The sequence below is a fragment of the Eschscholzia californica genome, unplaced genomic scaffold (assembly GCF_041429995.1).
Source record: "Eschscholzia californica isolate CP2 unplaced genomic scaffold, dmEscCali1.0.p SCAF_5, whole genome shotgun sequence".
In the NCBI taxonomy this organism is placed as follows: Eukaryota; Viridiplantae; Streptophyta; class Magnoliopsida; order Ranunculales; family Papaveraceae; genus Eschscholzia; species Eschscholzia californica.
In genome coordinates this window covers 18,512,974-18,533,142 of record NW_028238472.1, presented here as the reverse complement: position 1 = coordinate 18,533,142, position 20,169 = coordinate 18,512,974, and the positions used below count along the sequence as shown (strand labels likewise).

The window sequence follows — 20,169 nt, the reverse complement described above, 5'->3', positions numbered from 1 at the left end:
ATTCAACCATTTCATAGTTTACTTGTTGGAGATTTTATGTATAGTTCGACGGATGATATGATTATAGAGTTGGAAATTGGTGAGCAAACCCTAGCTAAAATATATTTAGGAAACTAAATTCTTTCCCGTGCATAAGATTTTTATCGCCGACCATCAGCAACGACTCTACTTGGGGTACATATTGTATTAATTTTCGATAAGTCTGTTGGGAGTTAGTATTAACAATAAGAGTACACAATCATATCAAAGCAAAGGGTGGTTAAGTATATGTAAAGGGTGGTTAAGTATGTGTAAGAGTCGAAGGATTTTCTATTTGAGCAGAAGGAGGGAAAGTATCGATATTGCTTCGCATGATGATATGGTCAATTTAGTGAACGAGTATAATATGATAAAACTATTGGACCAGCTAATGACATAGATTTACATGATGCCACAACATGTGGATTGAACAGATTTATGGATGAATATGACAGTGCGAGATTTGCATGTTACGAAGAATGTTATGAAGAATTAAACAAGGTGTAATCGTCGGGACTCACTGTCTAAATCTACTATTTGTATTAGTGCGCAAGAAATCCTAATAAATGATACCAAAAAATGTTATTTATGGTCAATTCTTACCGAAGTAAAACAACTCTGTTGTTTATATGGTTATGTCAATGACGTTAAATAATATTTAATATTTATAAATTAGTAATACCAACATCTTTTTTGTATACTCAACACAAAAAAAATCATCTTTTTTGTATATTTTTTTTTTTTTTGCGTGGCTTGTCGAGTTTATCCTCGAACATCAGGTGACAAAAGTTGAAGATAATGATAGATAAACCTTCTTCAGCATTTTCAACTTTAATAAGAAATGGTTAAGGACCCCATAGCAAGCAAAATAGATTTACTACTGGTATTTCTCCCTTCTTTTCATGCGGTTCTTGCAACTCGTACTCATACACCTTAGTTCCATATCGCTGAGATGGGAGTTCATCTGTACGGGAATCTTGAGTTTCTAATGGACCATTTCCAGATGTATTCGTTCGGATTAGATCTGCATTGTACAATCAAGGGGTGTCTATGTTATTATGATACTTCTTCTAATTGTCTTTTCTCATAGTGTTGTTCTGATTATAGGACATTCCCTTCATGGTTTCTGGTAATTGTCTCAGATCTTTTCAAAGAGTGTGTGACATGGGTACAAAACCGTCATCGCTCTTTAAGAAGCCATTTTTTTTCAAAGCTTTAACAAGCCATTTGATGATGTTTTCTGCAACATGTTGGTTTAGTTTAACAACCCATTTTCTTTGGGGTTCAAAGATACATTCTCAAATTCCCAAATGTCTCTGCAAGTATTTGGTTTCTTTAAATTCACATCAATTTAAATTGGTCAGCGCTTTGGGGAAAGCTAAATATTTTTCGGAGTGTGAAAACTTGGTCAAAAATTAGTCAATTTTGTTTGACAATTTTATTTTGTAAAGTGTTAGAGGGAAATAAAAATTAAAATAAAAACTCTCCACCTCACCTCTCTCTCTCTCTCTCTCTCCACCTCACCTCTCTCTCTCTCTCCACCTCACCTCTCTCTCTCCCCACCACTATGTCTTTTCCGACCAAGTCGCCGGCCGAAAAATTTTCCGGCTGGCGACCGGAAAAAAAATTCACTCTCTCTCTCTCTCTCGAAACTCCGGCGAAGGGGTTTCCCTTCGCCGGAGTTCCGATCTGTTGAAGAACAGACTAGATCAGTTCCTGAAAATAAAGAATTGATTAAGTACAACAGTAAAATTTTTGTCTTTCTATCTCTCACACTGTTATGTACTGAAGCTTTGTCAATCTCTTCGGCTCAAGAACAAAGTAATGGCTAGAAACTGAGAGGCCGAGAGAGAGGGAGAACATTGAGGGAGGGAGAGAGAGAGAGAGAAACAATGACCACCATAGTGTGAGATTAGAGAGATAGACCGAGAAAGAGAGATAGACCGAGAAAGAGAGATAAAATGGGTGACAGTGAGAGAGAAAAAGATAATCAACATGAGAGAGATAGAGATAGAATCAGGAGAGAGAGAAGGATAGAAGAAAGGATAACATGAGAGAGAGGAAGAGGGAAGGAGATGAAGATTAGGAGGGAGAAATTAAAAAAAAGTCAACTTTTGGACCCAAAATGAAATATACCCCTACATCAAATCAAGTTAATTAAAATCTTTATACTGTAGAGAATTTTCTTTATATCCCAAAAGGACGACCTTTAAATTAAGTGTCATCTAGTAATTGTAAAATATGTTAGTTTCTTTCCATTACTCTAATTAAGGGTCAATTTATGTACTTTGCTCTTCCTATACCAAATTGGTTTAAGGAGAGCGTTATAATAATCACTTAATAAATAACTCTAAAATATAAGGATTTTGAATAAAAAGTAACAATATTTAATACTTCATTCTATTTTGTAAAAAAAAATTGACATAAACACTCAACCCTAATATCGGTCGCTATAATCAACATCACCATTAACATAACAAACACTACAAAATACAAAGGCCTACTATCATTATTGTCTTAGTTACAAGCTCTAAATGATGCCTCAAGATCTCAAGGATGACCACCATTGATGAAGGAGGCAACCAACATCAAAGAAAGAAGAGTCATTCGACTTAAACGAAGACATCAACTTAAACAAATGCATCGACTTAAACGGAGGCATTGACACATATATAATGAAGATAAAATGTCTCCGGTCGAAAAATTCTTATTTTGTCTTTCTCTATGGTTGAACAAACATTTTTAAGGTTTTAGGTCGGGTATAATGAAAAAAAACCACAAATTTCGACCAAAGCGGATGAAATTGATTTATTTTTTCAACCATTCTTTAAGAAAATACGTAATATTTAATTTGTCGTGGACAAAATTTGTTACACTTTCAGTGGTATTAGTTGAAAATTTCACTATTTTCATTTACGAATTTTTTTATGCTAAGCCGAAACTTCTTTTGTGTAAGTTACGTAATCTAGGAAATCAATCAAACCAACAAGAGGTATGAATCCCTTATTTTCTTAACGGAGATGAGTGTCATGATAATCAATTAGAGTTTAGGATTTTCATCTCTTTTTGATCAATACTGTTTTATGGGTGGGAGATGTTTTTTTACCCAATAATTTTTGAGATATTTTGCTATTTTGGGAACAAGAAAGATGTATCCCCTATACTAAAAAGACTGCTATCCCTTCCTAATGCATTCCTCTACTAAGTAATTCTCTTCCTTCGCCAAAGACCTTATCAAAAAAATTAACCTTCCCCACCAAAATAGTTGCCGATTAACCACCACGATTTTCTCCCCACGTGCTCCAAAATATCTTAGAAGTTGCCTTTTGAAACATAGACAGTCGGATTACTCGGTCAAATGCTTCTAATTTCTCATCTAAATTTCCCATCTAAATTATTGAGTATCCACCAACTTATAACAACTATCTATTTTTTGCCTTAATCTATAATCTTCTGGTTTACATCTTCCAATATTCATTCATTCTTTCTCTCTCTCTTCTCTGTCTCTCTCTCTTCAAACAATGGCACCAAGAAGGACATTCAGAGACTTGGTTGGTATTCTCAAAGACAAAGCATCAATAAGCAAAGCAACACTCTTTTCCAAACCAAGTATTTCACCTCTTCACCTTGCAATCCTCCGTGCCACCACCCACAACCCATCAACACCACCAGACAACCACCACATCGCCGCCGTCCTCTCCCTCGGTGGTCAAAGCTCTCGCGCCACCGCCTCTGTTTGTATTGAAGCTCTCATGTTTCGTCTCCATAATACCCATAACTCTTATGTAGCAATCAAATGTTTAATCACAATCCATAGTATAATCAAGAAAGGTTCTTTTATTCTTTTAGATCAACTCTCAATTTACCCAAACACAGGTGGAAGAAATTATCTTAATCTCTCTATGTTTCGTGATAATTCAAGCCCTGAAACTTGGGAATTATCTTCTTTTGTTCGTTGGTATGCTAGAGTTCTTGAATATCAATTACTAACTTCAAGAAATCATGGGTATTTTCTATCTTCTTGGAATTCGAAACCGAAATCGAAAACTAGTTATGAGAAAGAGATTTCAGAGTTAAAGGAAGAAGAAGAGAAAGTATCTTCACTTTTGAATGGAGATTTATTGAAAGAATTAGATGTTTTAGTTGGATTAATAGAAGAGATTTGTAAAGCAACAGAGTTATTGAATTTTGGGAAGAATATGTTGATTAATGAAGTGATGATTTTGGTTAATGAAGATTATAATTTAGGTCAAAAGAAAGTATGGGTTAGATTTAATGAAGTTAGAGAAAGAATGGGTAATTTTAGTTTTGTTGATTCAGTTGAATTAGTTTGTGTTTTGAAGAGATTAGAGATTTGTAAAGAAAAAGTTTTGTTATTGTTCTTGAATAGAAAGGGATCAAAACAAGATTTAGTTTGGGATTTAATTGATGAATTAAAAGAGAAGATTGAAAAGGGGAGGAAAGAAGAATATGGAAATGGGAAGATGATGATTATGTTGAGAAGAGAAAAGGGTAGTGAGTCAGCTCGTTTTGGTGAAAGAGTTATGATGGTTGAATCGGATAACTCAGTCCGATTTTCTTCAGCTAGATTTGATTTGAATCGGGCTCTTCTTCCTATTGTTGAATCCGGATCATTGTTTTGATTTTTGATAGACATATTAGGGTTCCTGTTTTAGTGGGCAAAAGTGATACGTATAGTTCCTTGGTGACTTCGTGGTACAAGAGATATTTAGTGGGATTTCAGTAATGTGTATTATGAAAAAGTGTGGATTTCAATAATTCTTCCTTCTAAAATGTCAGTTGTCTTATTTACGGTACAGGCAAAGAGGCAAACATTGGAACTATCAAGAAAGTAATTTTATCACTTTTTAGTGGAAAGCGATGATGTAGTGGGTGAAAACTTCTCTTTCTTTTACAGTTTTCCTAGAGTTTTGGTCTTCTAGGTATATGTGTAAATATTTCTTTAACTATTCATGCAATATTTCATTAAAAAAAAAACTATTCATGCAATGGTAAAACTCTACCCTGAAAGAAAAAATAAAATTCACAAAAAATGGTTTTATAGGGCCATCCTCAATAACCTCTACGAGGTTATACATGTAATTTGGATTTTATCGATTTATTGGTGAATTTTTCACCCACTTGTAAAACAATATTGGCTAGCTATGAAACTTTTTGTTTTCAAGTGGCCGATGATATGGATAGTGTCAAGATTCGGAGGATCTGTTGCATTACATGACTTATATACTCATAGAACACGTTGAATTGTTGATAAGTGTTCTAAAGCGTTAATGTTGAGACTTATAAATTACATCGAGTGTATCTTGAGGATATATTATGATCGTCAAAGTGATAATGCAGAACTTCTTAAGTGTGGAAGAGAATACAATAATTTGACTAAAATTCCGTATACTGGCTCATTGAAAACCAAGATAATAAATTTATATGGAGTATGATATAGAACGCCAAGATGTCTTATCTTTCTTAATTTATTATTTTGTGGTTTGTTGCTTGCTTGGGCATTGATTAGGACATATTTCTACTCATCCTTATGTTTATTACGTCTTTTCTTTATCGTTTCTTTTCATTCCTTTTTTTTTTTATGTTAAAAGAGTGTCTTTTCATTCCTTGTTATGTTATTTGGTGATTTCTTGCTTGCTTTTGCATTATTACTAGGTATTTGTGGTCATTGTTGTGTTTATTGTTTATTATGTCTTTTACCTTAATTTAGCATCAACAATTTTTTTTTTCTCTCTCCTGGGTAAAAATGTGAATGTAGGTTAATGCTTTTAGGAGTTCTTGTTTTTTCAACTAAACATAGAATTCTTTTCAACAAAAAAAAACGAAAAATAGAATTCAGGGAGGACCTTTTGTTTACGTAAGAAATATTTGGGTGTGGCGTATGCTTTTTTTTGCTAGAAAAAAAAAATTGTGATGGAAAATCTAAATGTTTGTGTTGGACAAAGGGTTAGAAAAATTGATTTTCTCATCTTCTTCTTATGTAATTTAGGGTAAGGGTCCCTCCAATTTTAAGCTTTGAGTTGGTAATTACCATAATGTTTGTTATTATCATATCTTCTCCTCCAAAATCATGTTCACCAACAAAAACATAACCAATATTGTTGGGTCAAACGTTAGCCAACTATGATCAAGTCAAGATGAAAAAAGATTGACCTAGACCACATGATAACAGACCTAGTCGAAGCCACCAGGGAGGTGGATCTGACAGAGCTATGCCACTTGAGCTCTGACATGAGTAAGAGTATCCAGGCACCTTGAACCCTAATCTGCTATGCCACTTGAGCTCTGACATGAGTAAGAGTATCCAGGCACCTTGAACCCTAATCTGCGAAGCCCAAAGCCCTGCTCTGCTAGCAACAAGCTGCATGTCAACCACAAAGCCCTGCTCTGCCAGACATAAAGCCTGCCCCGCAGGCACGAGCAACACTATATATCAATGACAAAGTTTGGTAGCCAGAATTATCATTCATCGATAAGGATGTCTTTAGTATTATCAATTCTAGAGTCTTTCTAGGTCGGAACAAAGCCTTCAGCTAGAGTTAAGGGCTTGATCAAGAGTTTTGGAGCTCAGGATGTTTGTTAAGGGTCAGAATTAAACATCAAAGTACAAGGGCAAGAAGGTTCAGTTTCGCAGAACCTTAACACAAGATTATTTTCGAACATAAGCAAAGAAATAAGAGACGTAGACATACATAAAATAAGGCAACGACCCTTGACAACTAAAAAAGCTTATATTCATCAATCAAGCAGGCTTCAATTACAAAATTAGTTATGGTGGTGACACCGCTGTGCCTAACACGTCTATGAGAAGAATAACATGATGGATAGTGCTCGGGATCCCCATAAATTTCAACTGATATCCTTTAAAGAGGTAACCCGTAGATAATTGTGAAGATGTACCTACCAGAATGAAATAAGTGCATCTTTGAGTGAGCTACCGATCTCATATGAACAAAATAAGGATCAGCCATTTGGAAGGACAGAGATTTGTTACACCGGATGACCGTCACACAAAAGAAATCTCCAAATGTCGTATCCGGAGGCTGGAGCTTACCCAAAGAGTGAAAATCATCGCAGGGATTTCAAACCCTACAACACGAGAAAACACATGTAGAACAACGAAAGCCTCCTTGGTATGGAGAGAGAGAAATACAATTATCTATTTATGCTTGGAAGATGATAAAGATGCCACAAATTTAATCTCTGGAAATGGAACTAATTACAAACGGTGGGCAGGTTTCAATATGAACCTCTACACCTTGTCAATGAAGAATTTAATGCTAAAAGACCAGGGTCAATGGATCAAGTGATCGGATAAAAAAACCTTGGAAGGCCTTGGAGGTTTCGGATATGAAGTCTTAGATCGGTAAGCCTAGTCACGAACAAAGGTCAGCTTAGATGAGCAAAGAGCTCGGGTTCAAATCTGTTCTTGATATGTTCTGTAGGTCGTGCCACTGAGTAGAGGTTTTCTTTGAACACTATATGTTATTATCACAAACATTATAACATTCTAAAAACCTCTACTCACAAATATTTAAAAATGACGGTCAAAGACATGAATGGGGTGGGGATACGCCCTGAATGTACAAGCATTTTACAACTGTGATGGAGCACCAACAGAGATCAATCTAATTGCACCTTTCAGATCGGTCTAACTCGCCGTTGGTTGGCCTGTTTCAAATTTCCCACATATGTCTGGTTTCGCGTGCCTGTGAGTAAAATTATAAAAGAAGGGAAACGTTCTACTATCATAAGAGTAGGCACAGAGTGGGTACCAGAAGTCGAAATACGCAAAAATACTTCTATAATCGCTTACCTCTTTTTCCCAATCACATTTGATTGTGATGAATATTAATACAAGAGTTTGTACAATAGTTCCAGTAAGCAATCCAGCCCACAAACCCTGTAAAATATAGATTTAAAACAGAATTTTAGTATATGCTTAAGTAACCAGAGAAATCGTCGAAGAGAATGGGAAGTTTAGAGCACACCTTAAAACCCAAATGAAGTATCCATCCCATTAGAACTCCAAGAGGTACACCGATGATATAGTAGCAAATGATGTTTATGTATGCCACGACGGATTGCCATCCACATCCAACAGCCACCCCTTAGGAGAACACAGATATTTAATATGTGAGGCAATGGAACGGTTCTGCTGTGCCCACATAACTTGTTCCCGAGATTCAAGCCAATACACTATATATGCCTAGCGATCAGACAGTTTGTAAAACAGGTCGGGCATAAGGTTTGGGCACAGTATACTTCTCAAATGTATGCTTTTTATTATCTATATCTATATATATATATATATATATATATATATATATGTATAAGAAGGTTTCAAGTCTCACCAGAGAGAACTGGTTGGATGCAGTTGAGAAGAATGGTCAAGGCCAGTAGAACTCCAAGTTTATTTACAGCTTCCACCACGATTGTGTTAGCGGTGAAGATCATAGCTAAATTCTTACTAAACGCCATGATAATGACCCAGAAGAAGAAGCCTACGACAAGGGAGGTTAAAACAGACACCTTGGTTGCAAATTTGGCACCTTTTGCATTTCCTGCTCCTAGTTCGCAGGCTACTCGTACCCTGAATTGGAGTATGAAGAAAATATGATTTAAAAGGTCCTGTGTTTCTTGATTAGCCCTTACCAGTGCAGAAAAAGAAAAAAAAAAGCTATGCACGTCAATGAGCCACAAGACGAAAGAGTAAAGTAGTGAAGAGACAAAATGATGAATAACATCTAAGGAAGTAGCCAAATTTGTACCCTCTCTCACTAGATACTGTAGAACTTTGGTGCATTTAAAAGTTAAGGGCGTACCCGGATGCTGCGAAGAACCCAAGCGTGATCATTGACTCCCAACCATATATCGTTATACTGTCCAATTTAGGATCACATTCATCAGCATATTTATAAACATAAGATACGAAAAAATGTGAATGAATAACAAAGATTATCTTTTTATCAGTAGTAGTGTTAAAAAAACTCGAATATTAAACCAAGAATGAAATTAGACATACACAAGGAGTTAACTAACCATATGGAGAGGGCATCAACTTCAACTCGGCTACTAGTTAAACTTCCGGATGTTATGATCAATAGTCTATAGTACCAGTTCTCCAAGCTTCAATCACGAAAACAAAAGTTCAGTCCATGATTATCAATTGCTGAAATGTAACTCATTAGAGATGGCTCATACAATTGAAATAAAGTAGTGGGTATTTCCTGTTTTTCTAAAGTTTCAATAGTAGCCAATGTGTAATTAGCAAACATTAAGATCATCCGACACCCCAACCCCAAAATCTTTCTTTTATTATGTAGCACAAGATCATAATGGCTTAAAATCAAATGACGGTCGAAAATAATCATGTAGTACCCAGAAGTTAGTAATATTGAAATGTAGTAAGAAATGGCATTTGTGACATTCTAAGCTAAGGTGCCTCTGATTTGGACAATTATGCAGAAAGATGAATTCTATAATATGTTTGTGTGTGTGTATATGTGTGTGAGAGAGAGAGAGTGAGAGAATGCATACCCTAACATGACCCCAGAAGCAGTTGACAATTTGAAAAAATCCCAAAGTCCAGAAAAGGCTTCCATAGAAAACCCATTCCAAGAAAGAGAACACCCACCAAAAACCATATAACAAAACATTCCGAAAACCGTAATCCACCACGAAAAATTCAAAGTAAGAGCAGTCCCAATGAGTCCAACTTTGAGTTTATAAACAAAAAACCAACTAACAATCACATGAAGTGCAAGAGCTAACCCAGAAATCCAAGCAGTAACAGCAGTCTTAAGCTGACACTGTAAAAATCTCTGTAATGGGAATTGAAATGCAAATGAAAAATGAAGAGGAATCAACCAAATCGAAACTAATCCAGCTTTTTCAGCAACTTCTTCACTATGTCCAATTAATTTCAGTAATGGAGTTGCAAATATGAACATGGGTAATAATAAAACAGCAAAAAAGAATAAAACAATCCATGATCTTTGTAAATAAATACCCATCAAATGATATTGTTTTGCTCCATAAGCTTGACCACATAAGGTTTCTAATGCACTTGCAACTCCTAGCTAGTAAAAACAGTAAGAAAATGAAATCAGAGTTAGGTCAAGGATCAAGAATGAATCAAGGGTTGAAAATTACAGAAATTGGAGAAATGGGTATCTTACCAAGAACCCAAAACTGATGGAAATGATAACTATACAAGCAATTGATATGGCAACCATTTCAAGATCCCCCAAATGACCAGCAAAAGCTTGAGTTATGACTGTTAATGAATACATAGAAACACGACTGAAAATTGCAGGACCTGAAATTTGCCAAATTTTCTTGGATTCTGTCCATAGATTTTCAAGTAGATTACAACCATCATTGTCTTCTCCTTCTATTGCAGACATTTTTAACAGAGGATATTTAGCTGCTTCTGGTACCCCCATTTTTTTAACAGATGATAACTATACTGAGTTTCCACAGATCGAAAAAACTTTTAGTTGTTGCAAGATCGAAGAAACTTTGATAACTCAACTTGACAAAAAAATAATAATATTAATTCCGCATGATTAGGGCCACGTTCTCATTTTCTTCTTGATTTTGTTTGATTTTTATTTGAATTTTTTTGAGTTAATTCCTATTTGCCCCCTACTTTGTGACCAGCTTCCTTTATGGCCCCTTATTTTCTGTAAATTCAAATATGGTCCCTTTTTTTTTATGTAATTGTCCTAACTACCCTTCCTTTAAATAGTTGTTCAAAATTGAAAATAAAACATTAATTCCACCTCATTTCTCTCTCAACCACATATCTCTCTCCACGTCACCTCTCTCTCTCTCTCTCCAACTCACCCCTCTATCTCCAACTCACCTTCATCTTCTCCGATTAAAGTCGCCGGCCGGAAAATTTTCCGGCCGGCGACCTTAAAAAAAATAAAAAATTCTCTCATCTCTCTCTAAAAACTCCGGCGAAGGGGGTTTTCCTTCGCCGGAGTCGGTCTGTTCACGAACAGACCTTTGAAGGTCGGTCGTGAACAGAACAGATCTGTTCACGAGCAGACCAGATCTGGTCTGTTCACGAGCAGACCTTCAAGGTCTGTTCAAGAACAGACCGACTCCGGCGAAGGAAAACCCCCTTCGCCGGAGTTTTTAGAGAGAAAGAGAGATAAGAGAAATTTTTTTTTTTTTGAAGGTCGCCTATTCCGGCCGACCACTTTAATCGGAGAAGATGAAGGTGAGTTGGAGAGAGAAAGGGGTGAGTTGGAGAGAGAGGGAGGTGAGTTGGGAAGAGAGGTGAGTTGGGAAGAGAGGTGAGTTGGGAAGAGAGGTGAGTTGGGAAGAGAGGTGACGTGGGGAGAGATGTGTGGTGGAGATGAACATGAGGCGGAATTAAGATTTTAATTTTAATTTTGAAAAGATTTAAAAGAAGGGTAGTTAGGGCATTAACTTAAAAAAAGGGGGTCATATTTGAATTTACAGAAAATAAGGGGCCATAAAGGAAGCTGGTCACAAAGTAGGGGGCCAAATAGGAATTAACTCATTTTTTTAGATGTCCTCAGTCCTCACGTTTTCCTCACTGCTTTAGAGAAACCAAAGAAATCCCGTGGTACAAATTTTTTTTTTTCTTTTTTTATGAACTAGAATAATATTAAAGCCAGCCAAAACCAGAACCGTCCATACAAAGCTAACTTAAAACAGAAATAAAAGGGGGATTACATTCAAGATTTTTTTCTGACCATGGTTTCTTCCCCATGTAGCTAGAGCGTCAGCTTTGGTATTGCATTCCCTGGGAGTGTAGGAAAAAACTATGTCAGTGAACTGATCCTTGAGAGCTAGAGTTTGTTCTATAACTTTTTTGGACTGCCAGTATAAACCATCGCTTTTGCCATTTATGTATTGCACTAGATTGAGATTGTCGCTTTCTATATGCACATATTGGATACACATCAATAGCCCATAATATGTTGTTGTGTATTGCTAGACTTTCACATTCTTCGGCATTTTGACCTCTAACTGAGTCTGCTGCTGCTACGATGAAGTTTGTTTCTGCATCATGTATAATACACCCAATTCTTGCTGGTTCAGAAAGTGTTGTGAAAGAAGCGTCTACGTTGACTTTAAGGTATGGTGTCGATGGAGGGCTCCAGTTGTGTTGCTTTGGTTTTTCCTGCATTTATTAATGATTAACGAATCAAGTTTAAGAGGCGTAGTGGAGGTGTTGTTTATCCTTGCTACCACTTGGAGAGGGGTTTGTTTCTTGTCCGTAAAGCAGTTTTCGCACCTGGCTTTCCATATAAACCATAATATTTTTGCATATAAATTTATTGTGACCTCATCGAGGTCCTTCCATTGTTTCATCCACATGCTAACTGTTTGTAATTGTTCTGTTCTAACATGAAAGGTGAACCAAATCGCTCTCGCGTAGTTGCAGTGTAACATCACATGGTCTAGAGTTTCATTTTCATTACAATTAATGCAAGAGTACGAGTTTCCGATATACTTACCAAGTTTGTCTTTCACTGGTAGATTGTTTGTGCAGCATTTTCATAGGAATAGTTTAATACGAGGTATCGTGTTCATGTTCCAAATAAATAACCAATCATTTTGGTCATGCATCGGTTCCGAGCTACCTGTTCTAAGATAGTTATACATGGATTTAATTGTGAAATTACCCGATTTTGTGAGCGCGTCCATTTTGCCGTATCATCCTTGCCTATATGCAAATTTATGCTAACAACGCCCTGCAAATATCACTATCAAAATAATTTTTAATCAAATTTATATTCCAAGAATTATTAGTGATAAAGTTAGGCAACCCACTATGATTGTTGAGTGGAGGGGGATGATTGGGGATCCAGTAGTCCTGCCAGATATTGACTTGATTACCATTATTAATATCCCAGAAGATGAATCCCTCCACCTGGCTAAACTGTTTGCTGATAGATTTCCAAGGCCACGAGTGATTGACTTTGGGAGGCGTTGGTTTATGAAATTTGGGGAAATATTTACTTTTGAGAACTTGAACCCAGATGGCTTTAAGATTAATGAGAATCAACCAGTTAAGTTTGTTAAGGAAAGCTTGATTATCAAGGGAGGGAAGACGAAGCTCTAGTGATGTGTCCAAAAAGGATACACTCGCAAGTATACGGGTGTCAAGTAGTAAAACCTGATAAGACCAGGATCGAATCCTCAGGGACTAAGTATAATCTATTCTAAGACTTGTATCTATGGTAATTTCTCTTTTAAAGATTGTTTTAAAGTGAAATAACTAAAACAGAAACAATAAAAGTTGATAATCGGGAAACTTATGAGAAAGGAGAATCTAGGGTTTCAGGATCCACTTTCGCAAATATGACATCTAACTTATGCAATTCAGATCTTCTTATTATATAACTCAAGGAAGAATATCCAACCTCGGATGATTTTTACTTTTCAGAACACTTACTTTAAAACTTTCAATTTCGATACGTAAAATCACGGGTACTCTAACTATTAGATATCAAACGTAAGCATGAAACATTGAAGACCTAAAGCCTAAATATGAAACATCAAACATAAGTATAACAAATGATGGATGAGAGCATAATAATGGTTAAAGAGAAGAAAAATAATAACATTAAAGAAAGGAAAAGAATCGGAGAAGAAAACACCTTTTTTCACGAAAGTTCACTCTGTGCATCCAAACAGACCCTTAGGGAAAATAGTTTTCTCGTCTTCTCGGAAAATACTTCTCTGTGGGAAAATTATTTTCCTCAACTGATTTTTCTCTCTCTCTCTCTATTGTTTTCTTCTTCTTTCTCACTCTAAATTTTCTCTTTCTCTCTCTATAACAATAATCTAAACTCTCTCTTTCTCTCTCTAACCGAACCACAAAGCAGAGGCGTGGAAGAGGGGGTGCCACCGGTGCCGGCGCACAGGGCCCCCCTCTTCCAAAGGGCCCCACTTATGGTAAAGGTATTGTAACCAATATTTAGTACTAAATGTTATTTTTTAGAAAAAGGGCCTCGTAGCTTAGTGGTATTACATCTACCCTACACACGTGAGATCTTTAGTTCAAACCTTGCACAGCCAAACTTTTGGTCATGTTTAACTAACTTGGTTTTTTAGTCTTTTACATACTAACTTCGTTGTTGTGTACATTTCAAACATTTTTTTTTACTAAATTATATGTAAAAAAATGCGCCGCAGATGCTTTTTGGACAATTAATATATTTATGTAGTGACATTAGTTATATTTAAAACAATCATATTTTTCTTGAAAAAATATTTATTATTTACTTGAAATTTTTCAGTTTCGATGATATCATACTATAGGGCCCCGATGATCGTTTCGCACCGGGCCTTCTAAATCTCGGCCACGCCCCTGCACAAAGAAAGAAGAAGATAAAGAGATTTAAAAAAAATCAGTTTTATTAATATAAAATCTCTCTCTCTCTCTACAGTATCTCTCTCTCTCTCTTAACTCTTTCTTTCTAACCTTCTCTCTCTCTCACAAAGAGAAGTATTAGAAGAAGAAGAATAAGAACAGAAACAGAAACTTAAAATTTCCCTCTCTCTCTAGCTCTCGGCTTTAATGGTGGATGGAGAAATATCTCTTCTCCCACGGTTTTGCTTCTTTATATAGGTGAAGATCAGTCGGTTTCCCTCTCCTTCTTTCCTTTTTTTCTTCATCTTCAAGTCGATTTAACAGTCGGTCTCGGTTTTCAGAAGTTTCTTTAATGGAAACTTTCGTTTTTGAAACAGAGAAGAGAAGAAGGAAGAAGATGATGGCCGGAAATAGCTTGGTGTACCGCTTAACTTGACAGAATGTAGCCCGCTCTCTTTCCGGTCCATTCGATTTAACTTCCTGGATGTGCGCCACGTGTCCTTCTTGACTTTTGGTCCATTGAATTTGTCCCGAACTTTGACTCGCTCTATTTTACTCATCCGGACTCCGATTTAACTTCCGTTTTCGCCTACGGGTTAGTCTTGGACTCTACTTTCCATCTGAGAACTAATCTTGACCATGAAGTCAGAATCAAAAAATGACCAAAATACCCCTAGTCTGCATTTTCTCCGACCTTTATCCGTTTTGCACACATAATTCTGAAAAAGGTACCTGAGTAGAAAAAGGAGTAATTCATGAGAGTAACTACCCTAGATAGACTAACTTGTCCAAATTAAGAGACTCAGATGGGACATTTTCATGTCTCATCACCTAGTCCACCTAATTTGCGAGGTTTGCAAATAGTGGACCAGTTGATGGTATGGAAGGTTTTAGATTTTCCCCACCAGAAAGTCCTTTGAATAGACTCGATGCTGTTACTAATGCCTTTAGGAATGACAAAGCACTGCATTTGGTATCGGGGAACGGCCGCTGCAATAGTCGAAATGATTATGGAACGACCAGCTTGAGAGAGAAGATTGGTTTGCCACTTGGCCAGTTTGTTCTTGATTTGGGTGAGGAGAGATTTGAAAGCTTGATTTTTATTTCTGTGAATAAAGAGATTGGCCCCAAGGTATTTATTGTTAGAAGAAGATTGATGAACTTTGAGGTTACGAATGATCATTCTCTTGAATTTAGGGTGAGAATTTTTGGAGAAGAAAATGGTTGATGTCACATAATTTATTATTTGACCAGAAGTCTCGCTAAACTCTTTAAGAATTTGTTTGAGATTATGAACATATAGTGAATTTAGCTGCAGTGTGTATTGCCACCAACAATAAACCTGAAATGGTTCTAGAATTGGAATATGAAAGTTTTGTAGTAAAAGTTTCAATATTGAAGTTCAGCAGAAGATCAGAAAAAAATTCTTGGATTTGCAAAACAATAGACTCGATCACAACATATAGTGAATTTAGCCAATGGTATAACGTTATTGTAAGACAATAAGAGTAAGGTGTAAACTAAGTGTAATAAAGAGTTAAGTCTAAATATCATTAAGAGTGGTTAATATTTCAAATTACAGTTAATCAGATCAGAAATAAATTCTTGGATTTGCAAAACAATGGACTCGATCAGAACATATAGTGAAGTAGCCAATGGTATAACGTTATTGTAAGACTATAAGAGTAAGGTGTAAACTGATTGTAATTCTTTGATTGACAATTGAATACAATCAAACTTTATCTCTTTCATTTCTTACATGGTATCAGCCTATCACATTAGGTTTGATCAAAACACCTAAAACTTCATCTAAAATCTTCGATTAAAATCATGGAATCTCCATCTTCTTCGACGTTTCCTTCATCTTCTCAGGTGTTCTCATCTGCTTGAACTTCTTTTCTTCCAATTTCAAATATATCTAATTTTGTTGCAGAGAGACTCGATGAATCAAACTTTCTGATCAGGAAAGATCAGATTGAAACTGTTCTCATTAGCACTGATTTATACGGTTATGTTGATGGATTGATTGAAGAACCTGCTCATCAAATTGTTATTAATGATAAAACAATCACCAATCCTAATTATCTAATCTGGAGGAAGAAGGATAGCTTTGTGAAATCATGTCTCAAAGCTACTTTCTCTCACTCTATTTCATCTGATGTACTTGGATTGAAAACCTCTCGTGAAATTTGTAGATATCTTGAGCTTACTTTTCTTGAGGAATTTGAAGCCAAGAAGACTCAGCTTCGAAATCAACTTTAAAGAATTCAGAGATCAAATTTGTCTATTGCTGAATACCTTCGTCAAATCATAAGTGTTGCTGATTCGCTTAATGCTATCAATGACAAGGTAAGTGATTCGAAGCTTGTACGTAATACGTTGAATGGATTGAATAAGAAATATTATCAAATTGTTATTATTATGAATCATCGATCCACTGATCGAATTTCCTTTGCTAAATTACGATCTCGTCTATTTCATCATGAACAATGGCTTGTTGATCATGTTGATTCTAGGGACGTTTCAAATAATGTTGTTTTTTATTCCAATTTCTCTTCCAAAAGATCTCAGAATAACAGATATAAGAATAAAATGTCTGGTTCACAAACACCAGATCTTGAATTGTACATAAACCTTTAAAATCTGTTACAACTGAGTCGAATCCATCCTCATCTGGTTCCCAAACTCGTAATTCTTGTTCTGCAGGTGAGAATTTTGATTTCAGTACAATACCTTGTGGTATCTGTCATCGATGGGGTCATCTAGCTAGTAAATGCTAGTTTCGATACTCTAAATCAAAGAATACTGGTCAGAAAATTGCCAAACAGTTTGATGGCATGACTATAAATGACAATTCTTCTGAAGATAAACAACCAAATCATCAATTTGCTGGTTATCATATTCGCACCTCTTCTTCATTAGATGTTTTTCAAATAGTAGCTGATCTTTCTGCCTCAGACTACTTTAGTCTGTGTTTTGAGGAAGATGTCAATACTGCCCGTCGTGGGCTAGTACCCATGGCGAGCTTTGTGCAAAAAAATCTGAATATGGCCCGAACCCGTAAGGAAAATCAATTGTTCATTATTTATCATTAATATATGGTACCCGAAACGCCCAAGCCCGGACTAGAGGTGGCCACGGGTACCTGAGCCCGACCCGTTTCCCACCCCTATATAGGCTTATAGCACAGTAGTCGTGAAAAAAAGATGGGTGTTATGTAGACAATAGATATTTTTACATGGCCCGGTTGTAGTCTAGGCTACCAAGTGGTCTAGGGTCTTTCTTATTTCCAATTTTTTTTAATGTTTTGTTCAAAGTTCTTATTTCCAAAACGAGCTCAAGAGAATTATCTCAATTTAATCCCATAACTAATGTAGGACCAATGCTGGTTGAAGGTGGATTTTTCCTTTTTTCAGAAGAAGGGCCTTTTTTCTCTCAGACTCGAAGAAATGGCGTACCTTAAGTTTGTCACTACGATAGTGGGGGCAGAAGTTTTAGAGCTACGCCAGACCTCATCCAACATGGCGCGACACGTCGGATGTGAATTTGAGGTGGCGTTGAGTTCTTGTGTGGATTTGAGTTTAAACCCACCATTTCTCTCCGTTTACATCCATGTCCCTGTATTTTGTTTTGATCTGGACCGTAAAACGTGATCGATGGTCTCGATCAAAATTGTCTCTCTCTAACCTTCACCAACCAAGTGAAGAATAACCCAATTTTGAGGAATCTGTCCTCTAAACAATCAAAAACTCAACACCCAAATTTTAGAGTTTTGTCTCTAAAGCAGATTTTTGTGAGGAATCCACCATTTTCAAGCTGAAATTTGGGTGTTAAAATTTTGAAGAATAGATGGTAGATTCCTCAAAAAAATAGACTTCTTATTCACTCAGTTGGTGCAGGTTAAAGGAAGAGAGCCAATTTTGATCGATTAGAGGTGTTTGACAATTTGGGTGTTCAGATTTTGTTTTGATCTATGCTGCCATGTATCACGTCCGACCGTCCAAATCAAAATAAAATGTAGGGGCCGGAATGTATACTCGGTGAAATAGAAGATTCGAACCCACACAAGAAACCAGCCCCACCTCAAATTCTCATCCTACGAGCGCCACGTCAGATGAGGTCTGGGTTAGGTCTGAAACTTCCACCCTCCCCAGCATTTATCTTCTTCATATAGTTCAACCCGATTGAACCTTCATCTCTTTCTCTATTGTGTAAAGAGACCCAAGCATTTTAGGGAAGAAAAAGAGAATTTATTGATAATATCTTAACATGAAAACCTCAAATAAACAATGAAATGAATTCCACAGAAAAGAAGACTGGAAAAAATCTAAACAAATACAGACTTAATGGTTCAACCACATAAATGATAGACTAAGTATTGTTGAAACAATTACCACCAATGAATAATCTAAAGCAAGAAAGCACCAGCAAAGGTACCAACAATGGCTACTCCGGCAACGGTGACTCTGTTCAATGATCCTCCCATTGCAGAGTTGTCTGAGGGTGGTGGGTTACCTGATGGTGATCCAGCTGGTGAATTTACTGATGGGGAAGTAGCTCCTGGTGCTAGTGCTGGTGAGACGGCACCGGTTGCTGGAGAAGGAGAAGTAGCGGGGGTTCCAGATGATTTAGGGGAAGGAGCTGGAGCTGAAACAGGGGGAGCTAAGGTAGGTGCTGGAATGGGAGATGGAGGTGGAACTGCTGGAGCAGGAGTTGGTGGTGCTGGGACTGGTGTTGGTGGCGCAACGGTTGGTGCTGGTACAGGTGCCTGAGCAATTGTAGAACCAGTCAACATACCCAAAATCACGAAAACTGCAAATCCAGCCATACCCATCTTCATTTTGTCTGGATGTTGAAGAATTAGAGAGAGAAATTAAGGTATAGAAATCAAAGAAGAGAAGAAAATTAGAGAGAAAAAGAGAGATGTTTGAATGAAACAAGTGAAGAAGAATTTATATAGAAAGGGGAGAAGGGAATTGGGTAATGAGAATAATAATGTAAAATTGAAGTACAAGACAGCTAACAAATCAAATAATTCATAATATGATGATATTGGGGTTAGACATTATTATATACACATCCAGATGAGTGAGAGAGACTTTATGGTTAGCTGTCTAGATGAATTAATCAAAGATTAAATTCTCGACTACGAATTGAGACCTAGAATTTGTAATCCGTGTGGAAGTTTTCGTTAAAGAAAAGAGATTGAGGTGAACAAGTCTGTTTAGAATTCTTGACTTAATCCCAAGCGTGGTGGGTGATGCCAAAACGAAAAGTGATAGAAAAGACTACAAAAACTAGAACTATTCTAAACATTAACAGAAATCAACCTCGAAAATTGTGACCGTCAATTACGTTTATGTCTCAAGTAAATTTTGACTTGTATCATCTTCTAGCTTGGCTCTTTTGCCCAAGCCAATATTTTTATTTTGGTAATTTATCATGTATGTAGTAGAGGTTTTAAAATAAGACACGACTAATTTGGGTTTCACAAAATATATGCAACTTCTTTAATCCTCAAGTTAATGAAGATTGGAACTATTTAATAGTTAAGAAAACCAAAAAGCAAAAGTAAAATCTAATTCCTTGTTTTACTTTTCTTTTGTTTGGCTTGTTTAATTGAGTTTGGTTTGACCGATAAACAAACTTAATAGAACAAAACCAAACAAAGTCGGTGTGTGTAGTAGGTAGGCTTTTTTATAGATCGCTTTACTTTACGATGTAGAGAAACCGTCATTAGTTAATTTAGCTTCGACTAGACTCTA

The 20,169-nt window shown here is 36.4% G+C and overlaps 3 protein-coding genes across 6 annotated transcripts; 1 reads left to right on the top strand and 2 right to left on the bottom strand.

Moving 5' to 3' along the window:
* Window positions 1-3,372: 3,372 nt before the first annotated feature.
* LOC147537623 (putative clathrin assembly protein At4g40080) lies at window positions 3,373-5,298 on the top strand. The gene has a single exon (XM_086641661.1). The coding sequence runs from the start codon at window positions 3,540-3,542 to the stop codon at window positions 4,659-4,661; it is 1,122 nt and encodes a 373-aa protein (XP_086497787.1). The 5' UTR covers window positions 3,373-3,539; the 3' UTR covers window positions 4,662-5,298.
* A 1,453-nt stretch (window positions 5,299-6,751) lies between these two features.
* LOC147537622 (protein DETOXIFICATION 27-like) lies at window positions 6,752-10,668 on the bottom strand. 4 transcript variants are annotated; one of them, XM_086641659.1, is made up of 9 exons: window positions 10,221-10,668; window positions 9,580-10,121; window positions 9,082-9,168; window positions 8,865-8,921; window positions 8,394-8,632; window positions 8,031-8,149; window positions 7,856-7,942; window positions 7,678-7,748; window positions 6,752-7,128 (listed from the first exon to the last, which is right to left on the bottom strand). In XM_086641659.1, exons 1-8 carry the CDS (start codon window positions 10,485-10,487, stop codon window positions 7,716-7,718), a joined length of 1,431 nt encoding a protein of 476 aa, XP_086497785.1. In that variant the 5' UTR covers window positions 10,488-10,668; the 3' UTR covers window positions 6,752-7,128; window positions 7,678-7,715. The 4 variants fall into 4 exon arrangements, 2 of the variants coding, with proteins under 2 accessions (XP_086497785.1, XP_086497784.1); XR_015225604.1 differs by having other exon boundaries at window positions 7,022-7,128; window positions 7,568-7,748; XR_015225605.1 differs by having other exon boundaries at window positions 6,752-7,748; window positions 8,031-8,248.
* A 7,964-nt stretch (window positions 10,669-18,632) lies between these two features.
* On the bottom strand, window positions 18,633-19,753 carry LOC147537621 (uncharacterized). Its single transcript, XM_086641660.1, has one exon. The coding sequence runs from the start codon at window positions 19,242-19,244 to the stop codon at window positions 18,813-18,815; it is 432 nt and encodes a 143-aa protein (XP_086497786.1). The 5' UTR covers window positions 19,245-19,753; the 3' UTR covers window positions 18,633-18,812.
* Window positions 19,754-20,169: the final 416 nt, after the last annotated feature.

What these genes read in the sequence shown, in the direction of transcription:
- LOC147537622 (XM_086641658.1), bottom strand. Translation starts at nt 10,487, where the DNA reads ATGGGGGTACCAGAAGCAGCTAAATATCCTCTGTTAAAAATGTCTGCA. An exon ending in CCATCAGTTTTGGGTTCTTG is followed by an intron (nt 10,122 to 10,220) that starts GTAAGATACCCA and finishes TGTTTTTACTAG; the next exon opens with CTAGGAGTTGCAAGTGCATT. An exon ending in GCTTCTGGGGTCATGTTAGG is followed by an intron (nt 9,169 to 9,579) that starts GTATGCATTCTC and finishes TCGTGATTGAAG; the next exon opens with CTTGGAGAACTGGTACTATA.
- LOC147537621 (XM_086641660.1), bottom strand. Translation starts at nt 19,244, where the DNA reads ATGAAGATGGGTATGGCTGGATTTGCAGTTTTCGTGATTTTGGGTATG.
- LOC147537623 (XM_086641661.1), top strand. Translation starts at nt 3,540, where the DNA reads ATGGCACCAAGAAGGACATTCAGAGACTTGGTTGGTATTCTCAAAGAC.